The 16,622-nt window shown below is 35.6% G+C and overlaps 1 protein-coding gene across 1 annotated transcript in view; it reads left to right on the top strand.

Annotated features, from left to right (window-relative positions):
- Positions 1–15,234, top strand: part of TNKS2 (tankyrase 2) — a 30,196-nt gene extending 14,962 nt beyond the window's left edge. The window contains exons 12-27 of the mRNA XM_082052598.1: positions 456–627; positions 1,337–1,416; positions 1,847–1,992; positions 2,413–2,578; positions 2,873–3,092; positions 3,515–3,624; positions 4,340–4,528; positions 5,286–5,538; positions 6,155–6,237; positions 6,822–6,942; positions 9,044–9,141; positions 9,774–9,848; positions 10,907–11,012; positions 12,144–12,330; positions 12,511–12,667; positions 12,996–15,234. Of these exons, the coding sequence (XP_081908724.1) occupies positions 456–627; positions 1,337–1,416; positions 1,847–1,992; positions 2,413–2,578; positions 2,873–3,092; positions 3,515–3,624; positions 4,340–4,528; positions 5,286–5,538; positions 6,155–6,237; positions 6,822–6,942; positions 9,044–9,141; positions 9,774–9,848; positions 10,907–11,012; positions 12,144–12,330; positions 12,511–12,667; positions 12,996–13,058 (2,226 nt within the window). The 3' untranslated portion in view covers positions 13,059–15,234. The remainder of the gene's footprint in view (positions 1–455; positions 628–1,336; positions 1,417–1,846; positions 1,993–2,412; positions 2,579–2,872; positions 3,093–3,514; positions 3,625–4,339; positions 4,529–5,285; positions 5,539–6,154; positions 6,238–6,821; positions 6,943–9,043; positions 9,142–9,773; positions 9,849–10,906; positions 11,013–12,143; positions 12,331–12,510; positions 12,668–12,995) is intronic.
- The last annotated feature ends 1,388 nt before the right edge of the window (positions 15,235–16,622 follow it).

The raw sequence follows: 16,622 nt of genomic DNA, 5'->3' as shown, positions 1-16,622 counted from the left end.
AGAACATACAAGTAACATTTGGGTGCAGAGTTTTAAGCTGTTAAATACACCTTGACTGAAACACACAGGAAGTCCTCAATTTGAAAGACCTCAATAAGCCAATGCAGGTAGAAGGTATTCTACAAGTTAGCACTGAGGATTTGTGTTGTCATGAGCAAAACAATGGCCTACTTCTGTATGTGGTAAAACTGCTGTAACTGTTTGTTTCTACTGGATTATTCACATGGCTCTAAAAGGGGGCTGTTCTTTCTCAGTAAATGTATTAATAGTTATAACTTTATGAACTGCTTTTGTTTCAGTTTTATCTTTCTAAATGTCATGACCTTTGGAAATACACTGAATATGTTCTTTTAATTAAAGTAAGAAGAATACTTGTAAAACTCTCCCAGTAAGTAATGAAAACAGCTTTAATATTAAGTTTTGATGGTCATATTTCTTGTCTGTATTACTTTTAGGTTAATGCATTAGATAATCTTGGCCAGACCTCTCTTCATAGAGCAGCATATTGTGGTCATCTTCAGACCTGCAGGCTGCTGTTGAGTTCTGGATGTGATCCTTCCATTGTGTCTCTGCAGGGCTTTACAGCCTTACAAATGGGGACTGAAAGTGTGCAACAGCTACTACAAGGTACAGCTGATTTATTCAGGATGCACTTCTGAAGTAATGTGGTGCTTCATTTTACTTGCCATTTCAAGTGCTGTCAAGAAATAATAGTAAACACAAAAAAGTACTTTCTGTAAAAGACAATACTGGGTTGTGCAGTTCTTACTCCATAACCACGTACACAGGGAGGGTGCCTGCTCAGGTGTGGTTAACAATATAATTTACTCTCTAGTATTCAGCTACATAGATTGTCAGAAATCCTCAGAGTATTTCATGGTATAGCCACGTGGGGTAATTTTGGAAAAATCCTGATGTAGGGAGGGGGGAATCTTGTAAGCAGAAAATTAGTTTCCAAAGCAAAAAAAATGGCTGCTTTGTATTTGTGAGCAGCGGCAACAGGGTACATGGATTTTCAAGAGTAAGGTTTGGACACCATACAGATAGATAAGCTTCTTGATATAGTCTAATTCTGAAACTGAGATAAGAATGTTTAGTGCATACTGCACTACTTCAAAATAGATAGGAAGCACATTGCTGAAGGCAACTTTGCAAATACTGTTAGAGCAAATAGCTACAGCTGTAGATAGTAAGAAAAGACAAAACTTGTCTGTGACTGGTTAACTTTTTTTTTTTTTTGAAGGGAAATCCTTGAAATAACTAAATGATTTCCTGTCTTAACAAAAGCCTTCAACTACATACACTTACCTATCATGCGATCTCCTTTATTTTGCAGAAGGTATCCCATTAGGTAATTCTGATGCAGATCGACAGTTGCTGGAGGCTGCAAAGGCTGGAGATGTGGATACTGTAAAAGTAAGCTTAAACCTGTCCTAAAAATAAGAGGGAATTATACCCCAAACTGTAATTTCTCAAAACAAGCAATCAAACAGCCCTTCACTGTCTGCTTTAGAGTTGTGATCTGTGTCCTGAAACCTTTGTTTTGCACAAATATTATAGATGACAAAATGTAATTCATGTTCACTCCCTACAGAAACCTGTATTTTATAAAAGAGTAAATAAGAAGTCAAAGGTGTGGATTTGGGAGGAAGGAGTATTTAATTTTTTTGGGAGGACACAATCTGTGAAAAGTAAAGGTTTTATGTAAAAATAAATGAAGAAATAACCCCTCTTTTAAATGAAAGCAGCTTTTCAAAATTAGGTGTGTAACAACATTTTATGACTAAACTGAAACTGTGCCAACACTGTATATAGTGATGTGTGTTTTGTTTTGGGGATTTCACAGAAACTTTGTACAGTTCAAAGCGTGAACTGCAGAGATATTGAAGGACGTCAGTCTACACCACTTCATTTTGCAGCTGGATATAATAGGGTGTCTGTTGTTGAATATCTTCTCCAGCATGGAGCTGATGTGCATGCGAAAGATAAGGGGTAAATACTCAAATGTACATTTTCATGGCAATTGTAGTTGCTGGTACCTGTCAGGCTCTTGAATATTTCTAGCTGATAACTATCCCATCTTTATTCAGACATTCATTTTTTTGTTTTCATGGCAAGTTCTGTTAGAATGAGGATGTTCAGAGTATATACAAAAGCATTTGCAGTACTTGAGACTAGATCATCAAGAATTTCTCTTGCCCTGTATTTTTTGATCTCTTAAGTGCCACTGCTGATGGCATTTTTACCGTTTTGACAGTAGATATTCCTACTACATTAGACTATTGTGGAAAAAAAAATTTAAAAAGTTATGGTTTAATTATTGAAGGTGCATTATGTTTTAAGTTTATATCATTTTGTGAAATAAGACCCTATTTCAAAATATATTTTTTTCTCTTTTTTAATTGTTTCCAGAGGTCTTGTTCCTTTACATAATGCTTGCTCATATGGTCACTATGAAGTTGCAGAATTGCTGGTTAAACACGGTGCAGTTGTCAATGTAGCTGACTTGTGGAAATTCACTCCCTTGCATGAAGCTGCAGCGAAAGGAAAATACGAGATTTGCAAACTCCTGTTACAGGTATCACATGTGCTAGAGAAATTTCTTTCCTTTCTTGTTCAGTCTGAAATATGATTAGACCTCTCTGAGAAATTGATTTGTGTTTTCTGGTTTCTAACTTGTAGTTAAATATATGTTTTCAGTACATGGGATACTGTTAGCAACTATGTTATCCTTTCTCACACAGTAGATGGAACTGTCTGTCTGAAGGGTTCAAATATGTGTCAGAATATTTGCTCAATAAGGCATAAGATGCCAAAGGTGCAACATGTTTTTTCTACTTATGTACTTAACACCTGTTTTTGATGTGCACAGCACGGAGCTGACCCTACAAAGAAAAACAGAGATGGAAATACTCCTCTAGACCTTGTTAAAGATGGCGATACTGATATTCAAGACCTACTGAGAGGAGATGCAGCTCTGCTAGATGCTGCAAAGAAAGGTTGTTTGGCCCGAGTAAAAAAGCTGTGTTCACCTGACAATGTCAACTGTCGGGACACACAAGGACGGCATTCAACACCACTACATTTAGCAGGTCAGTGTTTTAATAAACTGTTTTGATCAGAGTTATTAGTTACTGTGGCCGAACTTTCTATGTCTAAGCAACTGTAAAGTGTAGCCTCAAGTTAGAGGATTCCGTATTTTTTCTTTTTTTAAAAAAAAAGTATTTTGCACATATTCATTTTATGTTCCTCTTCTAAACTATTTAATTACTTTAATTTTCTATTCTCACTAGCCAAAGAGGATCTTTTATTGTTTATCAACAGAGGTTTTAAAACAAAATCCTTTTACAAAGGCTAAAGCTGTCTTCACTAAGAGATAACACACTGTCTTCACTGGGATTAACATCTTAACTTTCAAGTAATTGAAGTGAATTATTACTTCTCTACAGTTTGTTTGAGGATTTTTTTTTTTTTTAGTAAGTTCTATTTATTCTGTCTTTTTGCAACCTTCCAGCTGGTTACAACAATTTGGAGGTTGCAGAATACCTGTTACAACATGGAGCAGATGTGAATGCACAGGATAAAGGAGGTTTGATTCCTCTGCATAATGCAGCATCTTATGGGGTAAATATCTCAAACTTTCTGAGGCTTTATTTGTTTTTAAAATAAGTAAATAAACTGATACATTTCATTGTCTGCACTGTGAGCCAGTACTCCCCAGAACACCTTTGCCTTTGAGATGTAATGTTATCTTATTTGTGAAACACACACACACACACAGATCAATTTTTGTCAGCTCATTTTATAGGTGAAGACTCTTACATTTGTAAAATCATGATTGGAGTTTACAGAATTGATTTTCCTGAACACGAATGCTTAGAATGCCAGCAGCCTGAATGGTGTTCCCTAAAATGCATTTCCTTACTTATGCCAGGCAAATTTTATCAGCAAGATCTGTTTTTCACTTATTTCGCTGGTATTGAGACATTAATTGTATTTGTGGACTTCCTGGATCTCTGTGCTTAGATCAACTCTTTAATCGAAACAGTTGGAGTACTTTACAAACTGAAAGTTCAAATTCAGGTTTTTTTCCTTTAGATACCCCTGGATTTGGGATTCTGTTGTAGTCTGTCCCTTTTTCACAAGAGAAGAAATCTTGACTTTTTATTGGTATGTTATAGGTGAGGTAGAAAACACCATGTTTTAATACCTTTTTAAAATCACAATGTAGAAGTAAATGTATTCTAAGAAAATTCAGAATGATAATTACAGAGAAGTACCAGTAATAGTTTAATATACTGTGGTACCTTGGAATTTAATGGGTGTTTTTATTTTCCAGCATGTCGATGTAGCAGCTTTACTTATAAAGTATAATGCATGTGTGAATGCTACAGACAAATGGGCTTTCACACCCCTGCATGAAGCAGCGCAGAAAGGAAGGACACAGCTTTGTGCCTTGTTACTGGCACATGGGGCTGATCCTACTCTGAAAAACCAAGAAGGACAAACACCATTGGACCTTGTCACTGTAAGTGATGGGGCTCTTCTTGGGAAATCTGTACTGCTATTTGTGGCAGCTCATCTAAAAACTATCCTTTTTAAAAAGAATAGTAATATAGCAACTAATGCAAAATTTAGAATACTGTGGTTTCTCTGGTGTTTATATGTGCCTGTAAGGAAAGTAGTAGAGCCTTTATAAACCTTCTTTAAATACTTTCTTGCTCAAGACTTCTATTTCAAGATGGAGTAAAAAAAGAAAAAAGGCACCAACAAAAGGAGTTCATGCTTATAATTCGATGTTTTTAATTCAGTACCTATAGTTTGACTAGTATTGCAGAAATAAAATGTAAGCAGACTTTGTAGCAACAGAAATTTAAGAAACTCTCTGACTGCTAAGTTTTTGGGTGGGTTTTTTGTCTAAGTAATATAATACAATTCAAAGCTACACTGAGAAGTGTTTTGTTTCATAAATTCTGCTTGCCCGTAGAAGCCTCTGTTCATTTTTCCAAGCAAATGAATTCTGTTTAACTGTCCTTTAAGTTTTTTAAAAATATGGAAGTTTTTACTTTATTACAGTTTTTGTTGATAAGCATTTTACAGTTTCATGTATGCAGTTGGCACAAGAGGCCATTTGTAAACTGCATTGTGAACTGCATATTTTTCTGATATGCATTTATTTATTTTGCAGTATACTTAAGAAGTCTGGAATAATGATAATGCATTCTAGGCAACAATGTTGTGTAGAAGTGTTCATCTGTTTTAATAAGTTGTTTTCTGCTATTTAGGCAGATGATGTCAGTGCATTATTGACAGCGGCAATGCCTCCTTCCGCCTTACCGACTTGCTACAAACCTCAGGTTATAAGCATGTCTCAGACTACGGCTTCTACAGCTGATTCTCTGTCATCTGTTCCATCCAGTCCATCCAGTCTGTCTGCTGCAAGTAGTCTTGACAACTTGTCTGGTAGTTTTTCTGAACTTCCTTCTGTTGTTGGTACAAACAGTGCAGAGGGAGCTACTGTGCTGGAGAAAAAAGAAGGTGAGGCTTTCTCAGTTAGGAATGAGTAACATTTTCTACCGTATGGTAAAAAGAGTACACAAGTGTAAAGTTTCCTACACATTCACACAGTTACTATGACATATGCAGTATCCCTATTCCTTAGGGTGTCACTAATGAGGAACAAAAGTCTTAGTCTAGTAGTATAAGATTTTAGTACTTTCCCCCTGCAGAATCTTTAAAATGTTCCCTTTTTGCTGTACAGAATTGTGTTCTAAAAGAGAAATCAAATGAAATTTGGCTCTATACCAAGCAGTATTTTACTACAAATTTTATCTAGTTGCAAAGAGGCTATTTCTATAGGTTTCTATTTCTATTACGTTTTGGTTCTCAAAACATGTTCAGTTTGAATATGCATTTCTGGTAGCTGGTTAGTTGCTTATTTTGTGGAAGCACAGCTCTTGGGGGAGAGGGGGCGGAAATCTTAGAGTACTAGGTTTGATTAATGGTTGCCACTGGTTAATGATACAGATATTTATTCCCCATCTTCAGAAGACTGGGAATTTCTGTCTCTCTCATTGTTGCCAGAGACAGTGAGATGTGTATATTTTGCAATACATGTATGAATGTTCATTGTGAGTTTTTCTTTTTAACGCAGTTTCGGGTGTAGATTTTAGCATAAATCAGTTTGTGCGGAACCTTGGCCTTGAACATCTGATTGACATATTTGAGAGAGAACAGGTGAGTAGCTGTATTTATTTCCAGATACTCAGCTAGAAAGCAAGGGAATAAATACTAGCTGTTTAGAATAACATAATGAGACAGACTTAAAATGAGGGAATGTCAAAATGAGTGAAATGAAGGAAAGGAGTGCAACTATGGGGTTTTTAAATTGTTATATAATATATATATTAAAATATATGTATATATAATGTCTGGGGCAATAATGTCTGTATCAGTGAGAGAGTGTAGGCATGTTTCTTTTCATGTGGTGTAAATGATGTAAGTAGTCAGTGTTGATTAGTGATTTCTGGTTTTGTTTCTGTTAAGTTGATTACATCTAGAAAAATGTATTTCTCAATCAGACACATGATCCTTGCTAGAAATACGAGTTACACAATTGGAGTTTGTAGCTTATTTATTTAAATACAAAAATTTGGAGAACACAGTTGAGTAAAACAAATACACTGAAGTCTTCAGTGTTCATGTTCTTTTCACACTTGCTTTTTATCTCTACTATTGTGAGGTACATTTTCACTGTCATTGGCAGCTGTTCTAGTCTGTTTATTGTGTTGTACTAAAAAGTAGTGTTGCTTTCATTATAGATAACACTGGATGTATTGGTGGAAATGGGACACAAAGAATTGAAGGAAATTGGAATTAATGCTTATGGTCATAGGCATAAAATCATTAAAGGAGTTGAAAGACTCATTTCTGGACAGCAAGGTATATACTTGTTTCAAATTACTATGTAACGCTGCCTTTACAGAACCCGTTTTTATAAATTCTTTAGATTATTCCAAATTGTATCTCCTTACAAAGAATTGATAGTAGAACTTGTCCTAGCAAATGGAACTTCAAATTATAAGAATGTGTTCTGACTTGAAACCTGAGTGCTTTTATTTGTGCTGTGGATTACTGTGAATCTTGCCTTTCAGTTCTCTATTTTTTTTTCTTCATGATCACTGTTTTGTGTTTGCTTAGGTAAAGTTACACCTAGTTCAAAATGATTGTAACCGTTTTGAGATATAGGATCTATATCTTCTTATCTTCATCAGAGCACACTCTGAACAGCAGAGCACATTCTCTATTGATGGGTTAGGGCCTGTTACATACTGTTCCATTGGGTTCTGCAGAATAATATTGTGTTTGCTCTCTCATAAAGTCAGCTGAAATTCTTATATATACTTTTCTTTAAAAATACAGTCAGTGTGCATCCAGTGAACCAAATTTAACATTATTGCTTTGTTTAACAGCTTCAGCTTGTATTGAAGATTTTGCTAAAGCCTCTTTATTTGTGCAGCACTGTTGATACCAAGACAGTCTTGGGAACAGCATGCTTCTTTTAACTATGGCTGCATAAGACAGAGAAAAACAAACCAACAAAACACACAAACCTTTTTTCCCTGCTTGTCTCACTGAAATATCACTTACTGTTGGTTTGCTGTGTTTCGAAGAAATTGGATAAATTAGTTGAAATTAGTAGGAATTTTTCCATTGTTGAGATACCAGCTATAAATTCTCATTCTGTGCACTTCTTAAAACAGTGTTAAACAACCCTTAAGATAATCCTTTTTCCTAGTAATGGAAATCTTCATAGTTTTCCTCTCAATTGTCAGTTGTTTTTGATAGATTTATTGAGTATTTTGGATAGAAGTTACTTTTAAGGTGTCATTTCAGCCTCATGTCCTGTTTGAGTTCTGAATTTACAAAACCAAAGACTTATATACTGGTTTTGTTTTCCAAGTAGGCCTGATTTATTTTTTAACATAAATATATTTGTACATATTTTAATTTGTCTGTACATAAACAGAATGTCAAACACCTAAATCCTTCACCGCTCCTGCCCCTGTTCTTTCTAGGGTCTTGCTGTCTTGCCATAAAAGGACTGACATTTTCCTTTGTAACATTAACCACAGGCACAAGTACTTCAACTGAATATTTCAACAGCTCTTGATTTTTTTTTTGTTTTTCTAGGCTGTCTTTATAGAGTGAGGAGGATTATTCTTGTTCAGTTGTTCCATCAGTTTATCTTGCCCTTGGGCTCTTGCACTCAAGTATGTTTGCCCTGGTGTTTTGCCATCTCTTCCTGGAGACAGTATAGCCATTATTCTCAGTTGGGTAGGGCTTTTGTGGAGGAGCTTTTTTTTATTTCTTTCTTGCCAGAGTTTGTTGCCCCTGAACACACTATTCCAGTTGTACACTGCCAACATGAGGCTCCTGACTGTGCATGAATCTGTAATTTCCCTTTTCCCCACGTTATTTATTTCTACAGAGGTTATGACAGACCCAGCATCATACTTATGCGCAGTAATTGCATTCTCACTACTTGCCAGTTATGATTGAAGTCTGTATTTAAATCGACAATGGATTCTGGATTCTGCATAAAACTCCTTTTTTTGTTTTTGTTTTCCTGTATTTGGAATGATAGAGAAGTTTCCTTTAAGCATTCAATATCAGGCTCGGGCCTTTTATGTTCACAGAGTATCTTAGTTCTTTCCTCAACTCTTTCTGCACGATCCATGGGAAGAATATTCCTACTGAATTAACACTTCAAGTGCTGTGCTTCTCATGGCATTTGTGGTGTATGCATGGTAATGTATATAGAGGTTATAAACAGAAATGCTGTAGAAGTTTGTTTGAAACTAATGGAAGGGTTTGGGAGATTGTGCTTTGACATTCGCAAAAATGTATGTAGCTCTTCATCTTGTAAACTGAGTTTTGAGAGAACGGTCCCTTTAAAAAGAAAAACCTCTTGCTGGTTATCATTCCAAATTGGCGGTCTTAAAGCAGTTTCTGAAACTATTGTGTTTTGTTATATTCACAGGACTTAATCCATACCTGACTCTAAATACTTCTGGTAGTGGAACTATTCTCATAGATCTTTCCACTGAAGATAAGGAATTTCAATCAGTAGAAGAAGAGGTATGCCTTTCTTTGTAGTCTCTTGGTATTTTTGTTATTTTTACTAAAGATGTAGGTAAGTTGTCTAGTAATACCTTTAACAGTGCAGTAAACATTCCTAAGCTAAGAAGAACTTGCATAAGGATACTTTGAATTTCCAACTTTGACTGCACCCTTTATAATCTGTGCTCATTACATCTGTAACTTTTTCCTTATGTTATTACTGCTTGTAGCGTTTTTAAAACCTCTACTATACAGAAAAGCACTTTGATGTAACACAAAAATTCTATACTACCGATTGCCTGTCTGTTATACACAGTTTTAAGTCACTTCCTTCCAAAGTGTCATAATCACACAGGACAAAATTCTGAAGAAGCGATATTCTATATAGATGAGTGACAATCTTTTTCAATTTGAAAACTCGACCATAGACTATTCAAGATATGTTTTAAAAAAAAAAACGAAACATTAAACCTGTGCATGTGCATCCACAACATCTGGCATTACTTAACATATCATTGCCTAAAAATTTCCTGTATGGTTTTTATATTTTTGCAAGATAGAATTAGTTCTTTGGATTGACTGTTTGAAGGATATGTGTTTTGAATGTCTTCTAAAACAAAGTGATCTTCCTTAAAATTCTCATTCTTCAGATGCAGAGTACGGTCCGAGAGCACAGAGATGGAGGACATGCTGGCGGAGTCTTCAACAGATACAACATCTTAAAGGTAGCTGTTGCATTTTTGTGGTCTATGATTACACCTTTAGAGTTTTGGTTGAAAATAAAATGTCCATGAACTGTTGTAAGATTTGTTTGTTGAGTTCCATAATGTGATAAGATGTCTTGTTTTAAAACATGCACAGGAAAAATATCGTCTTCCAGGGAAATTCAAAGAGTAAGATTATACAGCAAAACTGCTTATGGGTTAATAGTCTTTAAAAAGATTTGTGAGAAATTGACATACAAGGTACTCACAGAAAACTGCAGAATGTTTGAAGAAAGAGACAGAAGGCTTTATAGGAAACAAAAGAAGGTTTCTGTTGAGGGAATGGCAGGCGAAAAAACAGCAAGAAGCGAAAGCAAAACTTCTGAAGCATGGAAGTAAGGAGTACCTGGTTTGATTCAACACCAAAGAATCTTAAGACACCAGGCAGTAGACAACCTTTATTTAAATAATTTAAGGGAATTCTGGTTTGTATTCATAGTTTTTTCCTCTGAATAAACTGTCATTTTCACTAAAATGACAAAGATTTTGATTTGCTGGTAAGTAGTACTAAGTTTTACTCTGAACTGATGTTTCAGTTTCCCCAGTAGAATGTTATATCTACACACATAGGGCTTTGCCAATGTCCAGCATACCTCTGCAGAGGGTGCATCATTTACTTTCTTTTAGAAGTGTTTTAGAAGTCTTCATGGAAGACACTTCTTAAGTTACTAGATGATATTTTTACCTAGTGGTTTGGCATCAAGCTGTGTTTGGAGTCATACTCAAGTGGACTTGTGATTAAGCCTGCTAAATTTAAATTAAGGAGTATTGCTCAACAGATATTTAAAATTAGTTGATTCTTAATTAAATGTATAATTATCATTTACTTAAGTTATACTACAACCGTCAACTTCTGCAGGATAAATTAAAGAGTTTGTGTTTCATTGAGTTCTAAGGAAAATATTCTTCTTTAAGTGGCCACGTTGCGTACTGTGGTGTAGCTGCTATATATTAAACATCTGTCAAAGCAAACAGAATTTTTCAGTTTCAGGGAGGAACTTACACTTTGACTGTTTCAGATTCAGAAAGTGTGCAACAAAAAACTATGGGAAAGATATACCCACAGAAGGAAAGAGGTCTCTGAAGAGAATCATAACCATGCTAATGAAAGGATGCTGTTTCATGGTGAGATATTGAAATGCACCTTATGAATTCATTACTGTCAACAGTTTTTTGTTAGAGGGTTTCTACTGGCTCATACGAAGTAAATTTTCTCAGTGGAAATAGGTTCTAGATTTTGCCTGAGTTGTAAACGAGCAAGTGTTTGTATGTATCACAATGGGGACATATCATGCACTGCATCTTTCTGAAATAAGCATCTCCTTGTCTCTCCCCAAAGGAGGCTTCAAAGATCTAAGTGAAAACATTTTAGCAATTATGAGTGGAGGCTGAAGAGCGTGCCTTCTTCTTGGTTAAGTTACTAAGTCTGTTTTATCAGCTGTATGACCAAAATGATTAAGTGTCAAACTTTATTCTGCTATGGGTTGTTTTGGGGTTTGGGATGGGAATTTTTGTTTTCTTGTCTTTATAGTTTGGTAATTTAGTTCTTGTTCATCATTCCAGAAAAGAGAGCTTGTAATTGGCAAATTAAAGCCAATGGAAAGCTCTCCTGTACACAAATATGTAGTTTATCCTGATAAGCAACTTAAGTAAGTTCACAGTACATCCTTACAATGAAAGCAACGTAGTTCCCAACATAGTACATTACTGTTGGAAGCAGCAATAACACAGTAATTAACTGCTTGCCCAAACTTGTAGATATCTAAATCCTGTCTTTTCACTGTGGTCTGTAACCCTGTAAGAGGAAATAGCCTCTTAATGGAAAGACCTGTCTTTAAAGGAAAGTCTTAAATTAGATCATAACAAAATTATCCCTGGAACAAAGCAATTAATGTTTTATGAGCGTTCTGGGTTGGTTTGGTTTTGTTTTGTTTTTAAGTCTTTTGTTTATATAATTTTTTTAAGCATTGATATATGTCTTAAACCATGTATACCACTTGCAGAAGATGAAAAGCAATTGTCTCAAATATTATCCTTTGTAGGTCTTTGTTAAAAATATACATTTATTTGCTACTGTCCTTTGTATAATACTTCTAGCAAATTGGCTGTGTAAATCTGAGGTCAGAATTTCTGGAGACAGATTTCCTTGTATGTGTAGAAGAACTGTACCCAAAAAAGAGTTGGAAATAGATGACTGAATTGTGACAAAAGTCTCTTATGTACTGTATTTCCAATATTTTACTTCCTTTCTCTCAGGCTCGCCATTTGTAAACGCGATCATTCACAAAGGCTTTGATGAGAGACACGCATATATAGGCGGCATGTTTGGAGCTGGGATTTATTTTGCTGAAAATTCTTCCAAAAGCAATCAGTATGTGTATGGAATCGGAGGTGGCACTGGATGTCCAATACACAAAGACCGGTCTTGTTATGTTTGCCACAGGTAAGTCCTTCAAAAGAATCTGGTTTTGCCTTCAGAATTTTGTGAACTATCATACAAGGAGTGACTAAAGTGGCTTTAAAGTTCCACTGTTCTCAAGTGAAAGATTCAAATTATTAAGAGAGTCTTTCTGGAGTTTCACAAACATTTTGTATTCATGGTTCTTTTTCCCTTTTAACACAGGCAATTGCTGTTTTGCCGTGTAACACTGGGCAAGTCTTTTCTGCAGTTCAGTGCTATGAAAATGGCTCATTCTCCCCCAGGACATCACTCAGTTACTGGACGACCCAGTGTAAATGGATTGGCATTGGCAGAATATGTCATTTACAGAGGGGAGCAGGTAAATAGCTTTTTGTTTGGGTTTTTCAGGCTGTTGGGTTTTGTTTTTATTTTGTTGTTTTGTTGTTTTGTTTATTTTTTAAGGCATATAATGTGTTGGGGTTTTTTCTTACTTTCGAAGGTCTAGGACTTGCTTTTGTCTTAAAACAAACTCCAGATGTGGTTGCAGATGAAAGGAACTGTGCTTCCTGAATGCTCCAGGCGTTTGACCTTTGACGTTTTGCCTTTTGTTCTTTGGCATAAATACTTTTTTCCCCCTCTCTAGCAAACATACTGAATTTGTCCAGAAAATGAAATAATAATAAAGAATGTGCATGTCACTCTTTCAGGCTTATCCAGAATACTTGATTACCTACCAGATTATGAAACCTGAAGCCACCACTGAAGCTTAAGACAGATTATTTGTGGGAAACCATCAGACTTTGGATGCAAAGATACCAATGGCTGTTCTCCTGTTAATTACAATGAGTTGTTGGAAAACTTTCATCCACAGGTGGTGCGGTAGCAAATGTGAACAAAATATACCATTTTTGACTTGATAAAGCTTTAATAATGTACAGTATGTTTTTCTAAAATTTCAGAGATGTCCTCTTTTTCAGCACTTTAACAGATACCATTCCAGGCATAAACTGGGGTTTGGCTATACTAAATTATATAAAAAAAAAAAAATAACTTGAAACAATGGTTTTATACAATACTGCATTGAAATTTAGCAGAAACTGTAATGCTCTATACAGGAAATCATTTTACTATATTGTGTTCTTTAAAACACTGCATTTACACTGAAAACATTTTCATTTGTAAAACTGTAAATAAGAGCTTTTGTACTAGCCTGGTATTTATTTACATTGCTTTGTAATATAAGTGTTTTAGAACTACAACCTTGTACAAAATGTTTTTTCCAGATATTAGTTTATTCATCTGTGTTTTCTCATGCACAATAGATTCGAAACGCCAATTTTTTTTCAGGGTTTATCACTTATTTGTGAGGGAGACAGCAAATTTTATCTGAAGATGTTTAGAAATATCCAACTTTAGATTGAATATGCAAATTTTTGTTCTGTATTTTTATTTATGAAATATACATTCCTGAGAACGATGGGCTATGAAAATAGAGTGTTCCAGCTGAATACTGAAGTGCTTTTCCACCTCCTGCTTTGAGTTGCGTATTTTATTTCTGAAAAATGTCTTCTGAAGTTTTTTATTTAGGTATAGTTGACCTGTATCCTCACTTGAAGGCTAGTAGACCAGGCAAGTTACAGTTTTAGTAAATTATTTTCTTTGAATGTAGTTGGCAAATTAACCTCAAGGAGGTCTTTCTTGAGTTCCTCTTGCTTACATTTAAGCCAGGAAATTAAATAGTTTATTCCTAACATGAGGGCAAACATCTTGGTCTTTTTTGTATGCTTCTTTTGGTAAATTAATCTACCTGTTGGTGCCCTCGGGATACAATTATTGCGAGGTGGAAATGTTAAAAACCATCCTGTCATCTCCTGTGTTTCTCCCATGTTAACGTTCAAGCTGTAGTTGAAGCAGATGCACAGCCGTGTGTTTGTCTGCAGTGCTTTTGGCCACGTGGTACTGGTCGGTGCAAGGTTCTGCTCCCTGCGCTCGGCTGGCTGGCAGGTAGGCTGCAGGTGGGATGAGCGACTCTTCCATGGCAGCAGCTGCCTTTGGCAGCTCTGGTAAGACCACTTGGGTGGAGGAAGAGTCCAAAAGGTACAGTCCCCTGTTCAAGTCTCATTTGAGGTTACTGAATGCACCAACCAGTTCAGTCAGCTCTATCGTAGCTCTCGTGTATTCTCCTTCTCTTCCATCTGCAGTTTTTACCTACATATTTCAAAAATATGTAAATACAAATTATAGTTAATTTGGGGTTAAAGTGGTTAGGAGAGTATTTTAGTTGTTTTATATTCCTACACTGTCCCAGAAGACAATTTGTTTGCAGGGCATGTTATCATACCATGCTTTTAAATGTAGTAACTGGTCAAGATAATGAAATTGTCTTGCTGATGTGGTGGTTATGTGATTATGCTCTATGTAAAAATGTATCGAACATTACCCAGGTATGTGGGGAATCTGAATAATAAGATTGTATAATTCTTGCAGAAAGTGATATTGGCTATGAATAAAAAAGGCTTTGATTTTTAGGTACTTTCTCCCAGCATGCTGCCTGTTCCTTAGGTATAGTAATGCTGGAATTGGTGTTCATGCAAAATCTGTTAAGTATGTTTAAAACTTTTTTTTGTTACTGCTAAAATGCTTCATTCTCTTTGAATGATCACTTAATGTCTTGTAAAATATTGTGGTATAATAGCATTTTAAGGGGTACCACAATGTTGGTTTTGTCTGTCTGGGGATTTTTTAAACTTCTTTTTTTTGCATGACATACCTTGCACTCTGAAGATGGAAGCTGTAATGATTTGATAATACTGACTATTGAGGTGTACCTTTAATCTCTTGTGCAATTAGTTCTGCTTTACTCATTTTGAAGTGTCTTTACATGTACTGTATAACATTCCATATCCATTTAACACTAAATAAATTTCATTCACTGTTTTTTTGGTAGCATGGGAGTAATTATAGTATGTCAACCCATTGTTTTAAATGTGTGTACAGTACTATAACAAACTACATAATTAGAGGCAAAAATAATTGCATTAAATAGCAAAGCTTTTAATGTGGATAAAAATCTGTAAATAATGTGGAAACTTGTAGTTTGGTATATGGCTAACTAACATCTTTAGCTGCTGTTGAAAATGTTTTAATAATAAATCCAAAAGTAAGCTTCAATTTGTGCATTTAAAACTCCGTTTTACGGTCTGAAACTGAAAAAGAAGACTGACTTGCATTAGTTTTGTAAAATGAGAAGTAACCTGGAAAGTCTTACCTTTCAGATGACTGCAGAGCAAGCAGTATGATACATACGTGAGCAGCAGCACAAGTACTGCCTAGATAACTTGTAGTATTGCAATATGTAAGTAATTTTATTTCAGTAGGCTCTCTTACATGGTAGGAGGTTTCCAAAGCCAGCCTTGTGTAGAAGATTTGAATAGAAATGAGCACTAGAGGGCAGGAAATCAAATGTTTAAGATCAAGAGTAAAGAAAATCTTTAAAGTATCCTAGGCATACAACTTCTGATAAAAATGCTTCTGAAAATTCCACCTATCTAGGCTGTAAAAAATTAAAATTAACTTTCCATTCTGCATTAGTTTTTTAAACTAAGTAATTAGTATAAAAACAAGTGCTGAAACTAAGCAAATTGAAAATGTTAGGATTTTTTCTTAAAAACTTTACTCATAACTTAAACCTTATTTCTTAGAAATTAAAACATAATTTAGCCAGACTCTTCTGTTGTATGTAACTGAAACACTTAGGATTATCCCCATAATGCATGTTCAAGAAGTATGTTGGCACAAAATTTGAACAGAAATAAGTCCATATAAAAGGAGTTCCCACTGTCTTTTCTCCATGAATTTGCTCAATAAACATAATGCTCTGTGTGTGTGTATCCATATGCATGTGTATATGAGTACACACATACACTTGCTCATTCTCTCACTTCATTCACCAAGAAGCTGAGAAAAAGTCTAAAAAGTGATTTCTCCAGCAGGTCAGCACTGTCAGTGAGGGTGCTGCAGCCATTTCCCCTTCTTCTGCCCATCTCCTGAACTTAATATAGTAGAACAGTTTTTGCTGGAAACAATGGAATCCCGTGAGCAGCTTGCCTTCTGCCTGCCAGTCAAGAAAGTATAAAGGCTTTATTTGTACCCATCTAGTGCAACAACACAGCAAAGACTGCTTTCTCACCTCCAGTGAACTGGAAAACGGATCCCCTGAGGTCTGTCCCTCAGGGGTTCTTGGAGCTGGGCTTGTGCACCCACTGAAGGTGCAGTCGGAAGTGGAGTCGGTGTCAGCAAGAGATGAGGGTGTGGAGGGAGGCATGTGCCCCTTT

The sequence above is a fragment of the Streptopelia decaocto genome (assembly GCF_964273445.1).
Source record: "Streptopelia decaocto genome assembly, chromosome: 5".
NCBI classification, from domain to species: domain Eukaryota; kingdom Metazoa; phylum Chordata; class Aves; order Columbiformes; family Columbidae; genus Streptopelia; species Streptopelia decaocto.
Note: the sequence above shows the minus strand (reverse complement) of the source record. Positions and strands in the feature narration are given on the sequence as shown.